This window comes from Neomonachus schauinslandi, chromosome 13 (assembly GCF_002201575.2).
Source record: "Neomonachus schauinslandi chromosome 13, ASM220157v2, whole genome shotgun sequence".
Classification (NCBI taxonomy): domain Eukaryota; kingdom Metazoa; phylum Chordata; class Mammalia; order Carnivora; family Phocidae; genus Neomonachus; species Neomonachus schauinslandi.
The window spans coordinates 21,127,663-21,152,583 of NC_058415.1; the positions used below are offsets into that span (position 1 = coordinate 21,127,663).

The window sequence follows — 24,921 nt, forward strand, 5'->3', positions numbered from 1 at the left end:
TTGTTCTTTAGAAAGAGGAGTCAAGCCTCATTTTTTTTCATCCACCAGCTAGTATTGAAAGCACTTCTACAAAATCGCCATCTCTATCCCCCTGGTCTGGCTGGCTCTCTCAGGGCTGCTAATGGCCTCACTGACCCACTCTCCATTCCCAGCGGAAGTCCTTGGCTGTGTGTTTCAGCCGACTTTTAGTGGCTCAAGGTCTGGGACATGACATTGAATGAATCCGGTACTGGATGCTTTGGTTACATACCAAGTTGTAGGACCTTCTGCATCTAATTCCTGTGGCCTGGATGCTCACACAAACCAAAAAGATTAGCAAGAGGCTACTGTTGGCTGTGTTAGCAGAGGGCTATCCTGCTACGGGATGCGTGTGCACATGTGTGTGTGTATGTGTGCGCATGTGCATATGTGGAGAGAGAGAGTCATAACTACACTTTGAGTTACTTTCATCTTCATCCCTTCAGTCAGCAGGCATTTACCGGACTGTCCATACATTACGAAGTGCAGGATTCCTTCAAGCCGTAGTTAGTATTAAATAGCAAAAGCATACCACTGGGTTAGTGTTCTTGCTTTTTAATAAAAGAGTGATTGATCAGATGGTATTCACCTCATTTTTCACTGTGGTGAGTGTGAGAGTATTTGCTTCCAGTCCATTTTCAGCATGCTATTACCGCCCCATTTAGCTCGGTGCCAAATTGCAGTTGGCTCCATTCACTTCTGTTTACCTGAGTAGCGCTGTAGTGATTAAATGTCACTGGGTACACCGAGTATACAAAAGTAATTAACCTAAAAGGACATGTTAGAATAAGGGTCAACAACCTCTTTAGCCCACAGTGCCCCCAGCCAGACTAAGTATTGACAGAGGTGTCGCTGGCAGGGCAGGGGCCAGGTGAGGAGTGGGAGGGAAGGAAAAAGGAAAGGTCAGAGAAGCAGAAGAACAGACCAGCACTCACAGTTGTTTGGGGCGGCAAGTAGACAGCTCTGAGACATGATCTGTAGTTCCCTTAAATTTCGCTCTTTGACCTGTGATGGAATGGTGGGAGGGGGTGGGGTTAGACCATGAACAGACTCCCCTGTCAGCGTCTCAGCACGGGTTAGTGGAATGCTGTTTCCTGGGTAGACCAGACTAATCTTGCTTGGCACACATTTGGTGAATCAACCTGTTCTTCCAATGTTTTATGTATTTTGTCAGCCCTGCATCTTTGCACCTACTTGTCAAATGAAAGCTGCCGCTTGAAATGATTTCTTTGGAAAGATTTGAAATTGTGTCTCTAAGTATCTGTGTCTGGTTTGTTTTCATTCCTCAGTATACTGAAGTCACTTTGTTAAACTGATTGATATTAACACTTTATGTTGCTTTACATACTAAAATTTACATAAAACTCTAGATAGTCCTCTGATTTAATAATCAGCCATTGTAAAGCTCCTTTTAAAAAAAAAAAAAAAGTATTCTCTCTGTCTGCCCAATATTGGGCTTTTTCTTTCGTCACCTGTGTGTGGTGACTTACTATCCAGAAAAAAAAACGTGAATAGTGAGGGATTTTTTTTTTTTTTCCCCCTCTTACCACATACCTCCTTGGGAGAGAAACCTTCTAGGAGATCCCCAGGGATCACTCTTCTCTAAGTGCTCGGCCACAGAGAAACTGCTGATGTCTGCATTCTTCGTGTGGTCGGACTGTCAGGCAGGACTCATTTAAATCCTACCTTTTCGGTGGTCAGGCCTGAGTACGATTTGTTTCTCCCTGGTCACAGACAGGGATGAGTACATGATGAAAGACGAAGGAGAGCCAGTGGAAAAATGTCTCCCTTATGTGGAAGATTTATCTTTTTTAGAATAAGAAAAATTGGTGGCCTTGATGTGTTTATGCAACAACAAATATTTCCTGTGTGTCCACCCAGAGGTCAGATCCTGGTGCTGACCTTGGGGGAGGGGGCCTGTGCCCTTGCTGGTGGGGAACAAACAGGGAAAGGGTGCCACCTTTGACCCTCTCTTCCACCTGGCATCTTTCTGACCTTTGTTCCAGTTTTAATTTTTGCATTGCTTCCTCTCGGTGTCTCTTCAGCATAGTCCTGAAAATCGTCTTGTCACTGTATCACTTTCACAATTACCTTTTTTGACTTTTGAAGGCTGCCTCCTTCCTTTGGTGTGCCTGCACACATCTGCATCACCCCCCCTCCCCCACAGCTGTTCTTCTGACTACGGCAGTCATTAATACTGAGTGCTGAGGATACAGAGAAATAAGGTGCGGGAGCTTATGGCCTTTAGGGATGCACAACCTCTACTCTCAATACAGTGAAAATAATATGGGAGCAAGTAAGACGTATGCACAAGTGTTGATGCATGAGCAGATCAAGTTTTGTGTTCACTCATTTGTTCAGGAGCTGTTAATTGAGGCACCAAACCAAGTGGAGGGTCTCTGCCTTTGCAAAACTTCTAGTCAAGTAGAAGAGACAAGAAAATATTCAAAATAATGGCCATGATACAAATACTAGGAAGGAAGTAAATAAGGGGTTATCCAGGAGAGATCTCCTTGGATAATGTCACCGACAAGACCTCTCTGAGAAAGTGGCATTTAAGCTGAGACATAAAAGGTGAAAAATGCTAGCCGCTCAGAGGCTGGGGAAGAGTTCTTGGCAGAAGCCCACACCGAGAGATGAGAGTATGGGGTGTCCAGCATTCTGACAAAGAGACTTTGAAATCAGATTGGAGAAAGTAGGCAGTAGCCAGGTCCAGCCTGTGCTTCTATTAAGTGCCAGATGCTTGTAGTAAGGGGCGTGGTTCCTGTTGTGCCTTTAGGATCTTTGAGGCCTGTGTCACCCAGTGTAGTAGCCACAAGCCACATGTGACTCTCAAGCCCTGGAAATGTGGCCAGGCCAAATGGAGATGTGCTGCAAATGTGAAATACAGGCCAGATTTTAAAGACCTAGTACTAAAAAAAAATCATGTAGAATGTGTCACTAATAATTTTGATACTGATTTTATGCTGATATGGTATTTTTAGATACAGTGGCTTAAATAAATATATGACTAAAATTAATTTTACTGTTTCTTTTCAATTTTTTAAAATCTAGCTACTAGGAAAATTTAAAATATGTACATGGCTCGTGTTATATTTCTGTTTGTCAGTTGTGTTCTAGAGCACAAACTTTAGTGTTTGTTTTTTTTTTTTTAAGATTTTATTTATTTATTTGACAAAGACAGAGGTAGCGGGAGCAGGAACACAAGCAGCGGGAGTGGGAGAGGGAGAGCAGGCTTCCCGCCGAGGAGGGAGCCCGATGTGGGACTCGATCCCAGGACCCTGGGATCATGACCTGAGCCAAAGGCAGACGCTTAACAACTGAGCCACCCAGGCGCCCCAAACTTTAGTGTTTTAATGAAGGACCTTAAGACCAAGTTGTCCCAGCTGTTTTTTGCCATATTGAGGGGGTATGAAGAAGACTTGAAGTTTCTTACTAGCCCTCTCAAAACTGTTAGGCAGCCTCCCTTTAAATTGATATACTGTTGTTGCTTTTCTGTGTTCCTGCTGAATTACCCTCGATATTGTAGAGTCTATTTGCATACATAATACATAAGAATATATATGAGGCTTTGTGGAGTTAACACTCTTTGGAAGAAAAAAATGTTTAGCCTTTCAAATAGATTAAAACAGTTTACTGGAAAAAATAGCAACATGAAAAGACTTTCTTTTCCAATAAATTTTAATAGTTACTAAAATGAGGATTCTGGTCCGTTAAGAGAGCTTGCCAAGTCTTCAAGCTGAGTCAATTATTTTCTCTGAGCAGCTACTCTACTTCAGCTTTTTTCAAAGCAGCTGTTAGAAGTATGTTGATATTTTGATTCAAGAACAGAACACAGTGCAAGTATAGGTCTAAAGTCAATTCACCTTCCCAGAAAATTAAGGTAATTTTTGCCAGTCCCCCCTTTTTGTTTTAGGGCAGTCAGCCTCATCTACCACGTCGTATTTGTCACTGAGACTTAGTAACATTGATTATAAGGCGGTAGGTGAATGAGTGATCTCGGATATATTTTATGAATGCTATACAAAAAAAAAAATCCCAGAAGGAGGTGGCAGGTGCATGTGACTGTACTTTACAAAGTGCATACAAGATTTATAGAGTCTCTGTTAATGAGGGAAGGGAATTCTTGGTGGAGAACAAATGCATGTAGGAACATTAGGTCTTGTGAACTTTGAGGAGGTCCATTGGATTGAAGAGCATGCGGTGGCTTTGGGATGATTAGCTGGATTAAAAGATGGGACTTTTATGCACTATCTGTGGGCTCACTTCTCCATCAGTGGTAAGGGGATGTACTTGTCCCTTCTCGTTCTCCGAGTTTGCCTGCTCATATGACCTGCAGTTCAGACCAAGAGCAGACAGTTGGCTATCAAGAGCGGGAAGCTAAGCTGCCCACACAAGAATCAAACCTGTATCTTTGGTGTCAAAGCATCATGTTCCAGCAGCTCAGCTCGCCAGCTAAAGTAACTGTATTTAATGAAATTTCTGGGGTGGAGCCAACAGCTTTATTCCAGGAAGAGGAAATAACAGTCAAGAAACCCCAGGAGGACATTAAGATAATGTTCTAATTTAAAATCAATTTTATTGATACCTTATAAATTATTATAGCATTTTATCCTGACCAAGTAATACATAATGCTGAGGCCATGGAAACAAAACGTGAATGACTAAATATTGAAGTGCTGTATATTTTATTGCATGAAGCAAAAAATATGTAGGACTTTTGTATTCTAAGTATTTTTAACTCAGGAAGCCTTCTGGAGGGCAAGGTGTAGATTTCATTCATCTTTGTATTTCTGTACTTTCGCGGGTGTTCAGTAAGTACTTGTTCAAAGAGCCTGTAAGTAGACTGAGATTGTGTGGTGGTTTCACATTAGCATAGGAGTTGTAGCTCTTCATGATGTGCTCTCCTTCATCTTAGCGGCAGTCTTCTAAGCAGGTACTCCGGTGAGCCTCGTTTTGCCCACTGGGGAACTGGAAGCTTAGAGGAGTTCATTAACTTGTCCAAGGTCACACAGCTGGTGGTGCAGCCTAGTTTGGAACCCAGGGCTGTCTGACCCTCATGCCCATACCATAACCATTGTGGATACTGCCTGTCTTCTTAATCATTCCTCTGTCAGTTCCTTTGTTTTGATTATCTGCCAGAGAAATTTATTTTGCCCCAAGTATCAGGAGAGAAGTAGAAAGACAGACAACAATAGAACATTTTTAAAGACCGCATTGTTCATGACATGTTGTAGAAGATGAAACACTTATCAAGAACAGATTGATTACTTTATACGGAGATTATATTTTACCAAGGGCAGGTCTTCAGAAAGTCCCGGTCATTTTTGAAGGTGAATTTTGATTTATGTTAATTTGGAAAAAGCAAGTTCTGTGAGGGTTATATACAGATTGTGTTTTTAATGACTTCCTTAATCAAGCAGGTTATTTTAAAAAAAGTCTTACTGAAATGAGCAGTAAACTGACACCAGTGACTGGCTTAGAGCCCTACCATATTCAGGTTTTTCACCATGAGCGTGCTATAAATTTTAAGCTAATTTACATAAATTTGCATATTATGAGTTGTATGTAAGATGTGTATATTTTAGCCAAATAATTTTTATTTTTTCATTTTTCCCAACTGAGGATTATTTTCTCCATCTCTGCTGGTTGTTTTTTTAATAGGTGGGATAGTAAATACTAAAATGTTTTATTAGTTATAAAGAACTGTGTGAATAGAAATACAAACATTTTGTATAATACTGTACAATAAAACCTCAATCAGAAATGCACTGGGGTATGGTACTATGTTTGGTATATATAGGTTTATTGAGGGTATTGTATTACTTTTACTTGAGAACTAGTTGAAAGTCTTTCATAACTCTGAAATGCTTTGAGGACTAGTGAACATATTGACCCCGGGTGGCTCATGATTGTAGGGCTCCTCCTACTGAAGGCCCTTCTGCTTAGGGGGAGTGGGCCGAGTCTCTGCTGATCTCAGGTAGTATGTTGGCCTTTCTGAATTCAAGAGAGTCAACAGTATTCCTTTCTGTTTTAGTCATCTGTTTTGTTGTTGTTGTTACAGAGGAAATGATGCTTGGCATCATAACATCAATGATGTTATGGCATCAGTGAAGGGTCAACAGGCCTCTTGAGCCTGCCTTCTCTGTCCTGCCCCCCCCCCCCCCCCCGGCTGCTGCCATTAACCAACTCCCTCTGAATTGTCCCTGACCCAAACTAATTCCTGTACTGAGTGAACCACGGTTCTACTAGCAGTATAATTTATCTTCTAAACTGGGCTGGTTTTGAGTACAGTAGGCCTGGACAACAATTATAAGGGGAGGGCAAAACCCTAGCCAGATTTTTGTGGTTATCTCTTGCCCTGTTATCCCCTTTATCTGTTTGAAAATGGATTTACCCTTTGGTACCAAGTAGATGGGGTGTTGGAAGGCTGTAGCTGATGAACAGACAAACCATAACAAGTGAGTTTTAGAATTTTTGATCATGGTTGTCCAACCGTTCCTTCTGGTTGGAATCTTGTAAGTGGGCAGGGACATACGAACTTAGACGGATGGCAAGCAGAATTAGCTTGATGTGCATTTGAAATCAAATTAGAAAGTCCGATAGGGAGGTGGTATTTATAGTCCTGCCTGCAGTATTGAATCAAAACCTTGTTGTGTTTAAAGGAGATGTGTTTTGGTTAATAGCAGCCTATTGAAACCCCATCATTATGGACCATCTGTATATCTGTGCTGAGGGGTAGTGCTACACAGAAGCCGAGAATAGCCCTTATGTGAGGCTTAAAATAGAAGAGCCACACTAGCTCTGTAGTAAATAGTGTGCAGTGCAGCCCCAGTGCTGAGTTGCTGTTGCAGAGGGGCTCGGTTATCTGTCTGGGACTGTGCCTTGTACTACTTTATGGAGATTCTTTCACCTAGTCCTCAAAGCAACCCAGGGAGGGAGAGTGGGCGGGGTGTTCTTGTCCCAGACTACAGAGACTGAGACTGAGCAATATCCCCAAGGCTACACAGCTATTAAGTGGAAAACTCTAGACTCAAATCCAGACAGGCAGTCTGACTCCAGACAGATGCTATTGCCTGCTAGTAAAATCTGTGCTACCTGTTATTAAAACTAGCTAATTGTAACAACAGTACCCCTTGTTTTTGTGGGGGGGGGGTGTACTTTATAGAACTCTTTGTCATACATGGTCATCTTTGATCTTGAGGTGGTAGAGGAGTAAAGGTGAAAGGGTGGGGCCATCCACTTCAATTGCGGGAGGTCTCTGTGTTTAGTCTGACTTGGTCAATAACCTTTAGTAAAGTCTTGGTTGGGTTTCAAACCAGGATCTAGAATTTTCTCATTTGGAGATGAAATATGATTTGTAATGTTAAGAGTAACTCTTTTAAAGCTTATCTTTTGCTTTCAAAGCAATTGGGATTTCCATATATAATAAGGCTTAACAAATTTTTAGTATTTTTCCCCTAGTTTGTCCTTGCTCTCCCCCCTTATTGTCTTTCATTAAACATCTACTTTGTTCTTTTTACTATCCCAATGATGTGTTTCATTTTTAAAAATAGAGTTTTCTAGTAAACATTCACATTTAAGGTCTTTTGCCTTGTCTTGATCGGCCACTGCTTTTTTTTGGTTATGTTAATCCCCATACATTACATCATTAGTTTTAGATGAAGTGTTCCATGATTCATTGTTTGTGCATAACACCCAGTGCTCCATGCAGAACGTGCCCTCCTCAATACCCACCACCAGGCTAACCCATCCTCCCACCCCCCGCCCCTCTAGAACCCTCAGTTTGTTTCTCAGAGTCCATCGTCTCTCATGGTTCGTCTCCCTCTCCGATTCCCCCCCTTCATTTTTCTGATTGTTACGGCCCTCCATTCTTAACGAATTCACCAATATAGTCACATGATCGGTCTGTAATGAGAAAATGTTACTACGTTTGTAGATTTATTCACAGTCATGATGCAGCTCCAGTTAAGTTTCCTGTGTAGTAAGCTAGGGAAATATCTAACCTAGGTAAGCTTTTAAAATAATGATAGAGAAATAAAAATATTTTCTAGTAGAACCGGACTTTGTCTTTAAAAGTATTTACTTAATTCCTCCTGTTCACATGCTCAGCAAAAATCCAGGTGGCCTTCCAGTGGCTCAATGGTGGACTTGTAAGATTCATGATGAGAGTCTGTGCCAAGTCCAATTTGATTCCAGAGCAATTATGTTATTAGAACATTGCTGATTGCCCCATTGCCCATTGTGTAGCTTAACCTTTAAATGCTAGTGATAATTAACTACTTTATCATTCTACCAGGAAACTTCAACATATGACCCTATTCTGCAGTAAAATTTCACAAGTAAAATACTGCCCACAGAGCCAGAAACAGCCAGTTAAGAAAAGTAAAGCTAGCTTGTTTGTACATGTGTATCAATAAATAAGCATAAAGATCTAAATAAATAAGCATTACCATTTAGTGGTAATTTTTAAGAAAGTATTTTATAATGGTTTAAAAATCAGTTTTTCCTTTTGGACAAAGTGGAGGTAACTTTGAGTAGAGTATCTCAGAATCAAAAGGCTCAGATTGTTGTTAATCACAAACATACAATTTTTTCTTCCTTTTGTAAAATAGCAAATGAGTAGGACAAAGGCATGTGGAAGTAGGTAGAGGAGTAGGGGGGAAGAAGAGACAGGACGGTTGTGCTGCTAATTCCCAGGGGTGGCACTACTCCAGTCTTACTGTAATGAATGGTTTCTTTGTAAACCATTCAGCCTAGTGGCCTTCTGAAAGGGAATGTATCGTATGAATTTTAGGTTAAGATTGAGGAGCGCAAAGGGGATGTTTGCTCATTTATGTTCAAAAACATTTCTGGGCAGTTTTCTGCTGCTCACTGTGCCGGGGGCCCCACCCCAGGTAACCCACAGCCTGTAGTGGGAAGTGGCCTTGTAAACAAATAGCCACATATTGATTGCGAGTGCTCTACTCACGGGGTGAACAAAGTGTTAAGGGAACAAAGAAGAATTGAGTGATTAATTCTGCCTGACAGCGTCTGAGCGAGCTTTAAAAGGTGACATTAGAGCTGGTCCTTAAGAATAAGGATTTCAACAAAAAGATACTGAGGGGAAATGGGCATTCTCATAAGCCAGGAAAAAAAGGCTACAGATACAATGAAAATGCACAGAGCACTGGACAACAAGCTCATAGCGCTGAGCTCTAAGGCCAGGGCCCTGGGTTAGGGCGTGGAGGGAAGGGCTTTGGAAACGGCCACGTGCAGAAATATTTGGACTTTTTCCCTTAAGGACAGTGGGGAAACTGTTGGTGGTTTTTAAAGAAGAGTGAGAAGTGGTCGAATCTCTCTTTGGGAAATATGAACCCTAGAAATGTGGAGAATAGACCGGAGGAGGGGGGAACTAGATAGGGGGTTCTGACATCAATCAAATATGGTAGGTCGCGGCTCACAGATGATATTTGCAAGCATGATTTTGATGGAGTAATGGTCACAAAAAAAACCTGGTCATGACGTTGGTTTGGGAATGAGGATTGGAACTCAACAGAGATACATGAAGAAGCTGTCCAGTTTTAAAAATTGTTTGGTTTCTAATGTTTTACTTTGGTCTTTGGCCTTACTGAATGACGTCTGCCATCTTTTTTGCTATTAAGCTTAAGGGTGAATGAGTAGGGATAGTTTCAGGGTTTGGTGCCTCCAATCTAGAGTATTCATTGAAGACTCTGAGAGAGAATGATACAGGAAGGAAGGGTTTAGAGATACCCACCCCTCTCATTGGGAACCCACTCACTTGTCCTTCCTCCCATCTTCCCCTGACACCAAATTCCTATCCCTCCTTCCTGCCTTTGGAGCTAGTGGTGGAGTTGCCATCACCACAGTGGACCACTAGGGGGTGATGTCTTGGTAGTGATACTGACCCAGGCATGGGAAAAAAAAGTTCATTGTTTTTCCTCTTAACAACAGGCTTCAAAAGTTTAGTCACAAAAGAAAACGTGGCATTAAGGTTCAATGGAAGTGAAATGGGATATAGGGCCAACAGTTCTGGATATCACACTGCCTCTCATAGTTAATTTAAAAGCCCTTGTAAATGTTGTGTATCTTCATAAATGTTAATTATTACCATCAGACTTAGGATAAAGGGAAAAAAGGTACAAGGGGTTAGTTTTATATGAGAAGAATAAAGTTATCAATGAGGAAGAGCTTTATGGAACAGTTTCCTGAATTGATTTAGATGCAAGGCAAAGAGAGATTCTGGTGGTGATTCTTTGTTCTTCCTAGAACTTGTTTTCTCCTCTCCAGATGTTCTTTCCACTGCCCAGCCTGGGTTAATTTAGCACTCAGAGCCCTGCGCTGGTGCCCTGCTGAGGGGCTTGGCTTTTCTGGCCTTTATGACCCACCCTCCACAGGTCAGCCCTGCTCCCTCTCTCACACCTCTCACCTTAATGTTGAGTTGGCTCGTGTTTGGTCTGTCTGGAACTGAGTCACTAGCCAATTCATAAGGTTGCTTCCAGTTTTCATTGACGCTTTCTTCACTTCCTCATAAATGATTTTAAGCTCTCATACTGTTTCAGTGTGCCCAGTAGTAATCCCCCTGGCCTCAAAGGCAGACAGACGCATTCTCTGTGCTTCAGTGTTTATTTTCGGCGTGTAGGCCTCCTCCAGTTGGGAGCTCTTTGGAAGAGCAGAGATGATGAACATTGCCTGAGCCTGTATGGCCTGCTCCGACTGTGATCCCAAGAGGGAGGGACTATCTCTCCCAGTTACCTGGTCCTAATGGGGGTTCCAGGGTTTCCAGAGATAAAAGAGAGCAGGCTCATGAAAACTGTCAGAGTCAGAAAGGAATAAAGTGAATTTTTGCAGGTATTTGGTTTTTGTTATTTTTATTTGCCACTCTGAATCTTCCATGCCCTTAAAACAGGGGACTTAGCAAAATTCCGTAGATAGGACCTTTGTGTCACATGATCACCATTTGGGGGTTACTTAAATTCCCAAAGAGTACCTGTCTTCCGTTTTTCTTTGAAGAATTACTAGTTTTTCTCCAGATAGACTCTAACATATTCAGTGTCTCTGTACAAGCTTAAGTTACTGCCCTCCCATCAGCCAGCAAACTTGGGGCCGGAGGGGGGTGGGGCTTGCCTTTTCCTTCCTTCCATTTTCTCTTCTCTCTGCTTCTTTCCTCACCTCTTTGAAGCTGCTTCACCAGTGTAATCTACATCTCCTTGGGACCAGACCCATTCTGTCTTCTGAATTTGCTCCTCCTTGCCTCCTTTTTGATTCCTTGGCTCCCTCTCCGGTCCTGTCTCTATTTCTTCTTTCCTGTTTGTTCCTCTTTTCCCCTCGTTCCCTTTTCCTGTTTTTCCTGGTTTTCTGTCTCCACCTCTGTTGCCCTCTTCCTTTTACCTCCTCCTTTCTCTCCTGTCTCCTCCTAACAGTTTTGCAGGTGTGCACTAACGAACAGAAAGGACATGAAGCCTGAAAAACCCACGGTTAAGTGGGTGGTCATTTCTCAACCCTGCTTTCTTTTCTAATTCCAGAGCTCTTCGGTATCCCCGTCAGCCAGTTTCCGAGGTGCCGAGAAGCACAGAAACTCCACAGACTACTCCTCTGATAGCAAAAAGCAGAAAACTGAAGAAAAGGAAATTGCAGCTCGTTATGTAGGTTCATCCACCTTTGCTTTGGGGGAAGCCAGTTTACTCTGCTTTTTATCAGCAGCCATTTTACCCTTTGACTATTACCAACCAAAATGAGAACATAGGAGGGAAAAACATCTACTAGGAGAAAAAAATAGTGGTTGCGTTTATAGCTGTGTCTCAGTTGGCCAGCTGAAGCCCTCTGTGGGTGCAGGTCAGTGCGAGTGTGTATGTGAGTCGGAACAGAGTGCTTTATCTGGCAGCTAATAGAAGATGTCGTGGGTGTCCCATAATACCCTTTCTAGAGGTGTATTTGCTTCCCTCTGTGTATTTCAAGGTGGTTGAATTTTCTGTGGTCAACTAGAAATGTTAAGGAAAAATGTAAAATCATAGAAAACCTGTTAAAATGTCTAAAATGAATTTGTGCTGAGGAATAAAGCGAATTTTGTGGAGTATAACTTGCAGAGGCATTCAGATGTGTCCCTAGCCTGGGTTGAAGCTCATTTTCCTTCAGTGACTAACCCTTCAGGTCACGTAGTGAAGGGAGCAAGCTGGATGGGACCGGGGTGGATGCAGACAACCCCCGCTCCGCTTCCTGTGGTGATGCCCTGCAAGACTGCAGGCCTTAAAAAAAGCAGAGAGTTTGGATTTTTGTGTGACACCTCCCAATTTTAAAATGGTGACTACTTAACCCAGTTTTTTAAACTGAGCGAACAAATCACACCCAACCGTAGGCTGGATTTAGCCCGGACATGCCAGCTTCCACCAGATGCTCTGGAGTAACAAGCAAGCCATAAGCTTCAGTTTTTTTACGTGGTAAAGTGGAATCATCATATTACCTACCTTGTAACATCATTATGAGGATTAAAGAACATAGTACATTGTAAAGTGTTTAGCACTATTGGGTGCAGTTTGTTTTTATAAGATATGAGGAATGAGTCTGAACTTATCCAGGGTAAATCTGGCCTTTGTGCGTTTGTGCTGGGGGAGGAGGTAATGCTTGTCACTTGTCAATGCAGGACAGCGATGGCGAGAAGAGTGACGACAACTTGGTGGTTGACGTTTCTAATGAGGTATGTTTCTGGCTCATTCAGCTTTCTGCTCTTTTTTTTTTTTTTTTTTTTTTTTTTTTAAAGATTTTATTTATTTATTTGACAGAGAAATAGCGAGAACAGGAACACAAGCAGGGGGAATGGGAGAGGGAGAAGCAGGCTTCTTGCCGAGCAGGGAGCCCGATGTGGGACTCGATCCCAGGACCCTGGGATCATGACCTGAGCCGAAGGCAGACGCTTAACGACTGAGCCACCCAGGCGCCCCCAGCTTTCTGCTCTTACCCACTGTAACAGTGACTAGCGTCCAGACAGTTGGTATTCAAAATGTGTGCTTCGTTTCCAAAGGGACCCACTTTTTATTTACCTGAAAAGTTTATGTATTACTGATTTTATGTATTAGTGATCCTTTTTATTGCTATTCTTTTCTATAAAAATACAAGTGTGTTTTTGCTATCACCATAAATGCACACCAGACATTATGTGGTCAGCCTACAGATCTCACTGACAAGTGACCTGTAGATTTGCAGGGTTTTGATTTTTGTTTTGAGTAAGTACAGCTGACCCTTGAATAATGCAGGTGCGGGAGCAGTGTTTTAGGGGCACCAACCTCCCACGAAGTTGAATATACGCATGTAACCCCCCCCACACACACACACCTTTTTTTACATCTAAGTGTAGTTGTTGACACACAATGTTACATTAGTTTCAGGTGTACAACAGAGTGACTCAGCAAGTCTGTACGTTATGCTGCCCCCCACCCCGTATAACTTTCAACTCCCCCAAAACTTAACTATTAATAGCCTATGATAACATAAACAGTTGATGATCACGTATTTTGTGTGTTACATACTCTATGCTTATGATAAAGACAGCTAGAGGAATGTTATTAAGAAGATCATAAGGAAGAGAAAATACAGTTTATAGTACGATAGTGTATTTACCAAAAAAAAATCTGCATATAAGTATACCTGCGCAGATCCAACTCATGTCATTCAAGGGTCAACTGTGCTATAAATATCTTTGACCTCAGTACCAAGTATTTTCTTCAGCAATTTGGTACATCTTTTATTATCTATTACAGAACATTTTGCTCCATGCTTTCCACTAGAAACATCCACACTCAAGTACTCTAGCATTGTGAATGTGCTGTCTGCATTAATGCCCTTGATGTTCTTCGTAGGATCCATCTTCCCCTCGAGGGAGCCCAGCACACTCCCCGAGAGAGAATGGCCTGGACAAGACACGCCTGCTCAAGAAAGATGCCCCCATCAGTCCAGCCTCTATTGCATCCTCCAGCAGCACTCCTTCCTCCAAATCCAAAGAACTTAGCCTTGTAAGCTGTTCTTCATCATCTTTCTTAGCCTTGCCTGTTTCAAGATGATTGGCTTTGATTATTTTTAAATTTGGTATTTTTCACATTTTTCTATAGGACTCTTATTTCCAAATATATGTATACATTCAGTATTCAAGTTTAATTGACAGAAGTACTTTGGGAACACAATGGGTTTACTGACTTACCGGTGATAGATGTTTGTTTTATGAGTCTTTTTGCAAGGATAGGGGAGGGATATGGGGAAATTGAGTGAAACATGTCTCAGCAAAAATGAAGAAATACACATTGGGCTTACAGAGATGGTTTTGTCACCTATGGTTTATGGTAAATTTAGTTTTCGGCTGGGATGTGATTTTGTTGCTAGCTTTGTTTGAATTACCAAGCTGTATATGACTGCAATAATTTTCCCTTCCCATCTAAGAAATAATCTGTCATTTACAAAAGTCTACCTTGACTCGCACCACAAATCACAAATGCAAAAATGAAACTGCTTGCAAGTCAGGATAATCTCCCCATACCCCCTTCTTCTCTGGCTCTGTAGTTAATTGCATTTTTGTGTGTATGTCTTCCTTTTTCCTCACCAGTTATTTCCTTGTAACATAACATTAAAAAAAAAAAAAAAGACTCAGTTTTCAAATAACCTTCTGAATTCACAGCTGAAGGAAAGAAAGTTCCTCAGTTGGTCTGCATATTAGGGGGATGTGTCTGGCATGGGACTACATTAAGTTTTTTTCTGTTGTTCTCTCTTGGCCTTCTCGCCTTCTTGTATTGGCAACTCCTCTATGCTGATCGGGGCATGGATCTGTTCTACGGGGGCCCGTTAACCGGGAAGCCTCCTGTGACATGAACAGTCCACCAGGAACCCAGCTCAAGCAGCCTTAAATCAAAGCAACCAGCAAGTGTTTGGTCACAGGACGTCATGATTTGTCAGCCTCTGTCTGACTCAGACCCAGTTTCCTGGAAATCATTTACTCTACGCTAAATTCTGCTTCAGTTTATATCCTCCTGAACGTTGGTTTTGTGGTCTCAGGGAACTCTTTCTGTTTGTTGGTTTGTTCTTTTTAATTAGGAAAATAAAGGCCCAACCTGAAGAACTTTTTCCATTTCTTTCTCTTTTCCTTTTGACTTGCCTTTTTTTTTTTTTTTTAAGATTTTATTTATTTATTTGAGAGAATGAGATAGAGCATGAGACGGGGGAGGGTCAGAGGGAGAAGCAGACTCCCTGCCGAGCGGGGAGCCCGATGCGGGACTCGATCCTGGGACTCCAGGATCATGACCTGAGCCGAAGGCAGTCGCTTAACCAACTGAGCCACCCAGGCGCCATTGACTTGCCTTTTTAAATGTTTAATATCATTATTATTTTTTTTTTAAAGATTTTATTTATTTATTTGAGACAGAGAGAATGAGAGAGAGAGAGAGCATGAGAGGGAGGAGGGTCAGAGGGAGAAGCAGACTCCCTGCCGAGCAGGGAGCCCGATGCGGGACTCGATCCAGGGACTCCAGGATCATGACCTGAGCCGAAGGCAGTTGCTTAACCAACTGAGCCACCCAGGCGCCATTGACTTGCCTTTTTAAATGTTTAATATCATTATTAAAACTGTGTTCTGATTGCCACTCTATTCTCTTCCATGTCTTGTTAGAATGAAAAATCTACTACTCCTGTTTCAAAGTCCAATACCCCTACTCCACGAACCGATGCACCCACTCCAGGCAGTAACTCCACTCCCGGATTGAGGCCTGTGCCTGGAAAACCACCGGGAGTCGACCCCTTGGGTTAGTAAGAAGGGTTTTCTGTGTATTTATGCTTCATGGTTTTAAAGACATTAAAGCAATTTAAACAGTGCATTACCGTAAGAGTAGTAATAACCAGCCTTGTAAAGCTGTTAGAATTACTTATTTAACCTGAACCAAACGCCTTGATGATTTTTGAGAATATTACATTAAGCGAATTTGAGCCCCGGGCACTACTTTTCTTTAAGGTATATGTTAATGCCTTACTTCCTTCTTGTCTCCCGAGTTCTTGGTTTTTCTATTCTCCTTTCATTTTGGTCTGTAGCCTCAAGCCTCAGGACACCGATGGCAGTCCCGTGTCCGTATCCAACCCCATTCGGGATCGTGCCCCACGCCGGGATGAACGGGGAGCTGACCAGTCCCGGCGCCGCCTATGCTGGGCTACACAACATCTCTCCGCAGATGAGCGCGGCCGCTGCCGCTGCCGCCGCGGCCGCCGCCTACGGGAGATCGCCGGTGGTACGTTTGTGGGCCTTCGAGAAACCAGCCCATCCCGTGGCTCACAGGATCGCCAGACGTATTTTTGAACGTAGTATATGTAATTTGAGGTATTTGTAGAGGGACCCGTCCTATCTGTAAATTAAACTACACACAGTTGTACGGTGAGATCCATTTCCTTTTCTAAGGAGAGGAAATGTCCTTGTTATTTTAGGTTTACTTTTAATTTTAAACCTACAAGAGCAGAGCGGACGATTATGAATGTAGTGAACCCTATGTTGCCATTATAAGCTTCAAAAATTATACAAATAATTTTTTTTCGTGTATGTTACCCCGAAAATCATAAACATCCTGTCTTTTCATCAGTAGATCTGTCTGTCTGTATATCTCTAAAATCGTATTTAAGGTCTGTGTTCTCCCAAGACCTAGAGAGGTATTCAGTAGGCTGAGATGAGTTAATGTAACTGCATATGTTTTTGTTGTTTTGCTTGGGAAAATTGTAGGTTGGATTTGATCCACACCATCACATGCGCGTGCCAGCCATACCTCCAAACCTGACAGGCATTCCGGGAGGAAAACCGTGAGTACCCCTGAGCCTCATGCTCACCGCCGTGTGCCAGACCCTGGCCCCTTGCCGGCCCTTTCCGCTGAGCACTGCTAGGCAGCGGGGGGGGATTCCTGGAGCTCAACGGTTTTTTTTTTTTTTTTTCGTTGCAAAGAATTTCCATTTTCTCTTCGCACAAGGAAAGAAGTAATGAGGTGGAGTTTTGTATTTTCAATTTACAATCTTGAGCTTCTAATATGGAAATGCAAATTACTGAGGCATCTCCAGCAGTCAGGTCTTCTCTACGTCTGTTACTGAATTCTTTTGTTGCCTTGAAAAAAACCGTCTTATGTGCAAACCTGGATGCTCAAAATTTGAGCGTGTTGGGAAAAGACGTGCCAAACTTCAAAGGCTGTGAGAAGAAAGAAGTGTGGTCTTATGCTCAGTTGTGTTTGCGGAAAAGGTGGCTTTGCTCATTTGACTTCTTGTCCCGTGAGCTGGATATTTGGAGCATCTGCATTCACAGTCCCCTTGAGTTATGAAGACAAGATGCACACATCAGTTTTTCCAGCCACTTCTTATACATTCTAATCTCTCACCATATTTCGTTCCACATCCTTCATTTCAGTCCAGCGCACCTTTTTTATTACTACCTATGCACGGTTCTCTCTGCTCTCTGGCTTCATCTTCCCAGATACAGAGACTTGACTACAAAATAACCCGCTCTTCCCTTAAAATCCCAGCTTCCTCTCTCCTCCGTTTGGGAAGCATCCCGCAGACCCTCCCTGCCTTACTAGTCACATGTGTATATTTATGCTCCTGGCTCTTTCTGCTGGCATCCTGTCACCACACATGCTGTACCCACGCTGCTTCTCCAGGCTGGTGCTTCCTCCCAGCCCTCTGCTACCCACACTTGACCCTCAGTAGCCTCGAAGTCCCTTCCCCCAGACACTTCCTTGCTGGCTTGGCTGCCTCGGGGCATTTGCTCTTACTGGCCCTTCCTGCAGTACTTTTTCTGTGGCTTATTGTCTCACTTCAAAAGTGTCTGCTAAAATGTCACTTATTAGAGCATTCTTCCCTGCCAGCCCTATCTAAAAGAGCATCCTTCTTTCCCTTCCTCTCCTTATTGTTGTTCTCTTCTACTGCCTGCCTTTTTTGTACTTGTCTGTAGCCGTGATCGGCCTCTCCCTGCTTGAATGTAAGTTCCATGAAAGCATAAGTTCCAACAGAACTCTTTGCTATTCAGTTATAGAAGTAGCTCCGCTGCCTAGAGTGGTACCTGGTTCATAGTTGGTGCTCACAGTACATACTTTTTAAATGAGTGAGAGAGGGAGAGAGAGCGCACGCACGGTAGAGAGAGCATGCAGGTGGGCCAGCCAGTCTCTTTCTTCTCTGATCTCCCACTGCTTATTTATTCACTGCTATACACTCAGGCGCTTAGTTGTCACCATGTTATTTCTTATGTGTAACTTCTTGGGTAACCTACTTCTGTACAGATCTATGCTAAACTTCCCTGTTGCATCAAACACAATGCTGGCTCCATAGCCAAGTTGCTCCGTAAATATTTGACTGATTAATAAGGGAGGCAAGGCAAATTAGACTTTAAGTTCCCTGAGAATTGAAGGTATAAATACCCATTACCATAAAATTCTGTGTACTTGTGTGTGTTCTGCAAATAGTTGTTGACTGACTTACAAGTCTTGTTGACCAAGAACTCTGATGTATTTGAAGGTGAAAGTTTGGTCTCTTTCAGGCAGTGACTAAATAACAAGGTCATAGGATTAATCAAATAACTCAAATACCTATGAGTTCCATATGAACCTGTGGGGATGGAGAGCTTTCCTTAGGGAAAAGGTATTATCCCATGTTCGGGTACTGCCTAGTTACCACTTGGTTAACTAGCTGTTTGCACCAGAGCTCTGGTATAAGCACTAGAGCGGTAGAGCTGGTGCTTCTCATCTCAGCTACTGCTCGGGGGCACAAGGGGTGAAGAGAGGTGAAGGGGTGTTAGGTGCCTGTGAAGAAGAATGACAGTCTTGGTTTAGCTTTGGGCCAACTGAACCACTGTCGAGTTAGAGCTGGTCTGATTCAGGAGGCACTTCTGAGCCTTGAGCTGGACTCCCTTCCTACCCCTAATCTTGATTCTTAGCATTATAGAATTGTTGCAATCCTTTGGGGAAGGTTGATGGGTTTGAGGATGGTGGCAAATTTTCGTTCCGGGAGTGATAGAGCCACATCTCGTGCAGTTGGCAGATGACATTAGGAATCCCAGAGAGAGCATGGTATGGTCGACAGTGAGTTCCGGAGTGTGACAGATCAAAATTTGAGTTTTTACTCTGCCAGTTGACAACTAGAAGACAGTTTCTTAGCTTTGTGAGCTTCAATTGGCTCATCTGTAAACCAGGGATGGCACCTCCCTGACAAGCGGGGCGTAAGGGTGAGATAAGATGTTACATGTTTAGTCCCGTGTTTGGTGTATGGGGCTCTTTAGGTAACCGCAGCGTCATTTCCAGCTTAGCCTTGCCCCAGGGCATTCATTATCACGTTTTCAACTGCTTACGCAACTGAACTGAACTGCATTTCTGTAGTGGGCAGAAAGGACCCAAGAAAATTCGATTGAGTAAATTAGTCTCCAACGTTCCTGTCATTGGTGTGTCTTATACAAGAGGGCATCAAGACATGTAAATTCACATTCATTTATGCATATAGGGATAATATATTTTTATTACAGGTTTTTCAGAAATGATTATAACAGTTAGGTGGCTCTTCAGATCTTAAGATACAGAATTGTGAAACTTCATCTTGTGCGTGTTTCGACAGAAACAACTATTTTTTTTGTGCTAGAACATAAAACAAAATCACCTAAAGGCTTCCCCTACCACATACACAAAGTAAACTGCCTTTCTCCAGAAAGATTTAAAACAGCTGTGTATCTCTGTCCTAATTATTTTTACAGAATGAATTGCTAGATGTTATCAAAAGTTATAATTAAATGCGTGTCAACCAACTAATGAATAAAGTAGCGTTTATTTAATAATTCACACTGGGGCTTCTTGTCTATTCTGGTGAATTAGCAAGAGTTCCACTCAATTTGTAATTGGAATGACAGCATAGTTTAATTTCAACATAAGCCCAAAATGGACTTTTTCTCTCACCTGTTACTTTAATGAGACATCTATAAATAGTGTAAAACTATCCAATTAAAACCATAGTACTAATTATATTATGGGACATGGCATATGGATGCAGCCGTGACAGAAGAGCTCAGGTTTGTTGGTTTGGGGCTGCTCACAATTCCGAAATTTTTCCCTGTTCTGTTTGTTTTTATAAAGCAGGATTTTTCAAAATAGGAACAATGCTTGACACACAGCAAACCCTTAACAATTATTTGTTGCTTGGCTGACCTACTAGTGGGTTCATAGGCTACTTAGAACCTGATTTTCTAGCATACTTTATAAAGTACAATAGCCAGACCTTTTATTGTGAATTCAGGGTCTAGTCCCATCTCGTGAGACATTGAAAACTTTGGAGAAAGTGTTGCAAAGTATGAGAAAGATGAGTGCAGTATTACAGAACTGGGCCTTTTAGAGCGGGTAAATGAGGTCGGCGTGGGAAGGCCAAGGACCTTCTTTAAATATGCTGAGTTTTCAGGGCGCCTGGGTGGCTCAGTCGTTAAGCGACTGCCTTCGGCTCGGGTCATGATCCCAGGGTCCTGGGATCGAGCCCCACATCGGGCTCCCTGCTCCGCGGGAAGCCTGCTTCTCTCTCTCTCCCACTCCCCCTGCTTGTGTTCCCTTTCTCGCTGTGTCTCTCTCTGTCAAATAAATAAATAAAATCTTAAAAAAAAAAAAATAAATAAATAAATAAATATGCTGAGTTTTCTTCGAAAGAGGATGATTCGGAGAAAATAGCATCTTCAGGGCACATGTTTTAAAAAGAGCGATTTGCAGATGCCTTGATTGTTTGAAGTGTAGTTCTGTCACAGAGTCCTAGCTGTTTCCGTTCTCTTTACCATCTTCCTTAGAGAGCTCTTAGTGCTTTCACCTCCTGCGCGCACACGTGCTTGTGCTTGTGTGTGTGTGTGTGTGTTTTGGAAGAGTGCACGTCACTGTATTCTCTGGTTCCCTGCACCCTCTCTCTCTAGCCCTACAATAGTAGTTATTTGCTGGACATCTCAGATATCTTGAGTCTGTATTACTTGCACTTCAGAGTCATCATATCATGATGCTTCTTCCCCAGACTAGGTCTTCTCCCACATTGCCCATCGGGACTATTGGTATTTTCGTCCTTGTTTCCTAAGCTCAGAAACTCAATAATATTGGCTCCTTCCTCACATCTCATTTGTTAAGTCCTGCAGAGTTTTTAGTGTCTTCCTTGACCTGGCCTAGTTCAGGTCCCCCATTACCTTGCATCTCGATTATTGGAATAATTGTCTCTTTCTCCTCCTACCCATTGTATTCTTTGCGATCAAATGTATTCTGTCAGTTGCCCCAATAGTGTCCTACCTATTCTCCCTCCAAAAACCCTTTAGTGAATTCTGTGGAGTTCTCAGGCTGGCATTGCAGGCCCTCCCTTTCTACAGCCCTCCCTTTTCTAGCAGATAGATAGCAATCTGTGGGGGGGGGGCGCGGGTAGTATAAATGTATATATTCCTGATACATTTGATCAGACTGTGCTCAGGCCAGCTCCTCTAACCACTTAACCACAGGGTCGTTATTGAATAAATGAATCCTTGGATCAAAACCAGTCCAGAAATTTCCATTATTGTACCCCATCCTTTTAGAGCCCTTGCTCTCTGCTGTTTCTGCACCCCCCCTCCGGAATTGTTTTTCCGTCTTCCGCCCTCTTCGGTGAGATTCCCTCCATTCTGCAAAACCCATCTCTAGTACCATGTCACTATTGAAACGTAAGCTTTGTCTTTTCTTTTTGAACCACCACAGAACTTGTACTTCTCATCTTCCACCTGGTACCATGGCCATTTCTGTGCTTTTCTCATCACACTTCTAGATTAGAAGCCACTCGGGGGCAAGGCCAGTGCCTTACTTCATTTTGTATTCTTAGCATGATGTCTGTATCCAAGCGTGTGGCTAAGAGGCCTTACTGATACATTTAATCCGGTAGAAAAAGAACAGTTCTTCAAGCCTGGGTTTCTGATTTCTAGAAAGGTTGGCTTTCGTTACACATTCCAGTACACCTTGCCAACTACATATCAAAGTTAGTTGAGATCTGATAATCTACTAGAGTTTTATTTTTTCCAGTCCTGAGTATCTTACATGTACCGATAGCAAACAGAGGACCACATTATAGCCTTAATGCAAGTACGCTCTTGACGTTCTTGTTAAAGGGAGTTCCAGGAACATAGTAGGTGCTCACAGAGTGGTTGTGGTTGAGTTGAAGAATGTCCATACCAAAAACCTCGAAAGAAATCGTGTGTCTGGTTTCTTAACTATTTAAATTCTCAATGCTCTTTAAAAACCACTTAGTGATACTAGAGAGGAGGGATGGCTTTTCAAGTAAATTATCATTAAGAATGTATAACACCATCTAAACTTGGAATAACCTTCCTCTTCCTTCCTTTAAGATTTAGTCCTCATGACCTCTTTAATTGCTAAATCAATTAGCCTTTTCCTCCATTGTCATCCCTCAGAGTCTCAGCCTTTCTCTGCGGGCGCTGCTGCTTTCCCCTCCTTGCCTGTTGACACCTGGCTTTCTCCCATGGGGACCCCTCCACCTGCAGCTCTCTGAGGGGGCGCCCCTTCATTTGTTTCATATCCTGAAATCCTCAGGGCCAATGATGGGGTGATAAAGGCTGTATCATCCCCTCCCCACCGCCACCAGTCTTTCCTAGAACTGAACTCCTCAATATTTTTGTGAAAACTCTGCCCTTTCAGGCTTGTGTCATTGGATTCTACCCATCCTTACAAACCTTGTTGGGGGATCTCCCGCTTATTAAAGCCTTGACACTTGGCTTAGGGTCTGCCTTCCCTCAGAGCCTGCCATCATTCCGGGTGACTCTGGTGTTCACAAGGTCAGCCCCCAGTAACCTCGTCTTGGGGCTTGGACCACGTCGACTGTAGCTGTCCTTCTTGCCTTCAGTTACCTCTTCACAGGCTCACGAGGAAAGTCTCATCCCCGCCCTTCACTGTGTCACTTCCAGAACCCTGATGTCCCGTCCAGCGCAGCCTTCTCTCCTTCTCTCCTTCCACCCAGCCGGAGTGAGCTTTTAAATTGCACATCTGTTTCAGCTGTCTCACTGTCTCCCAGGCCCAGCCCCTGGCTTCTCCCCTCGATTACTGCACAGACCTCCTGTCCAGTGGTCCTTTTCCTGTTCTGCCACCTAGAACCCATTCTTCACCCAGCAGCTAGAATGACACTTAGAAAACATTAACCAAATCCTGTCCCTCCCTGCCCAGAAGTCCCAGTGACTTCCCATTCCACCCAGGATGGTATCCACATTCCTCATCTCAGGCCGCCAGGCCCTTTTTCCTGCTGCCCTCCGTCTGTCTCCAGGCTGCCGCTCTCCACTGAGTGTGCATTTCCGTTCTCTCTTGGTTCTGCTCTAGGGACTCTGCTTTGTTCCTCTACCTGGCACATTCCACATTCCCCCCTCGATGTGTGCAGGGCCTGCATCCTTTCTCCTTGGCTCCGCTCATATGGTGCCTAGACCTGTGTACCGTGTGTGTGTGTGTGTGTGTGTGTGTCTCGGCATCTGACGGGGATCTGAGGTTACTTACTTTTCTGCTTATGTATGGAATCTGCTTTCCCTTCTAGATGTTGGCCCTGGAGGATACGGACTTCGTCTACTTTGTTCGCCCCTGATTCCCCAGCACCTAATAGTACCTGGTTCATATTAGGCATTTAATAAATAGTTTCTGACTAAATGGATACTAAGCATTCTGTCTCACTCTGGCCTTCATATTTGCCATACCCCTCCCCTTCACACCATCTTCGTCTTTCTGTCGAAGCCCCATTGCCTCACTCTGTCAAATCCCACAGTACCAGGCATGTCCGCTGTTCATCGCATTGACCGTCTGACATTTTTATATTTATTTATGTGAATATCTCACTAGTGAATCCACCCCTCTACCCACCTGCCGCCTACTCCCACAGGCTGTAACCTCAGGAGAACCAGGGATATGGGTTTTTTCTTTCTGTTGTAACCCTAGTCATGCTAGTACGGTGCTTGGCACTCGGGGGTACCCAAGAACTACGTGTTGGATGGTTGAATCTCTTAATAAGTTGTCAAGCGATTGTCTTCCCCCATCCCTGCACTTCATCGTCACTCTCGATTGTCCGTGTCTGACTGCTCTTGCTGGAGGTTCCTTAGATATTAGCGGTCCCCTAGATCCTGCATCTAGTCTGCTCACTGCATAATCTGCTACAGCATTATTGTTTCTGCTCCCTTAGCTTCCACTGTCACTTCTTAGTCGATAAGCACACATTGTCTTTCTAACCTACCCTCTCACCTGAATCACAGCACTCAGCTTCCTGTTGAGTTGTTGGGATTCCCGACTGCCCTCAAATTGAAGAAAACCAAACCATTTAGCTCCTCACATGTGTACCTTGCGGTCGCGTGTCCCCATCACTTCACTAACGTGTTGTGGTCCAACTGAGTCACTCGGGTCCTGAGCCTTAGAGCCCTCCTCCGCGCCTCTCCCCCAGTCACATGTCCAGTGTGTCTCCAAATCCTATGGATTGGACCGAGGAAATGTCTTCTGCCTCTTGTCTCCCCAGCTTCCACCTCCTTCCCCCTCAGTCATCCGGCATACTATGTTTCTGCTGTAGGCCGGGTCCATGCCTCTCTCTGTTGTTGATGGAGAAAGAAAAAGCCCTCCACTGCCTGCCACCACATCTTCCCCAGCCACATACTGCGTCACCCCTCCTGGGGACAGTCGGGGTGATGAGGGCCCCTCAGTAATGGGCTGAATTTTGATGAATGTGGCTAGCCTGTAGCTTTTTGCATTAAGGAACCATAAACTGTTTTGATTCTAAAACTTCCCTGGTAGGTCCAAGCTCCAACCCTTTGTGTACCCACAGATGCTTTCCCTTGGTATGTCTTTCGTAAACTTCTTCCTATAAACAGAGCACATTCCAAAGCTTCATGCCAAAGCAGAATGACATAAT

General features: G+C 43.3%; 1 protein-coding gene across 18 annotated transcripts in view; it reads left to right on the forward strand.

The window, feature by feature from the left end:
- Nucleotides 1-24,921, forward strand: part of LOC110579734 (TLE family member 4, transcriptional corepressor) — a 143,072-nt gene that overhangs the window by 109,101 nt on the left and 9,050 nt on the right. For 12 of the 18 annotated variants that reach the window (XM_044920675.1, XM_021689389.2, XM_021689390.2 and 9 more), the window contains 6 exons: nt 11,544-11,663; nt 12,659-12,712; nt 13,872-14,024; nt 15,665-15,797; nt 16,081-16,274; nt 16,757-16,833. In XM_044920675.1, the coding sequence (XP_044776610.1) occupies nt 11,544-11,663; nt 12,659-12,712; nt 13,872-14,024; nt 15,665-15,797; nt 16,081-16,274; nt 16,757-16,833 (731 nt within the window). Of the gene's footprint in view, nt 1-11,543; nt 11,664-12,658; nt 12,713-13,871; nt 14,025-15,664; nt 15,802-16,075; nt 16,275-16,756; nt 16,834-24,921 lie in introns of all 18 variants that reach the window. The other 6 variants (XM_044920688.1, XM_044920689.1, XM_044920687.1 and 3 more) reach the window with 4 other exon arrangements.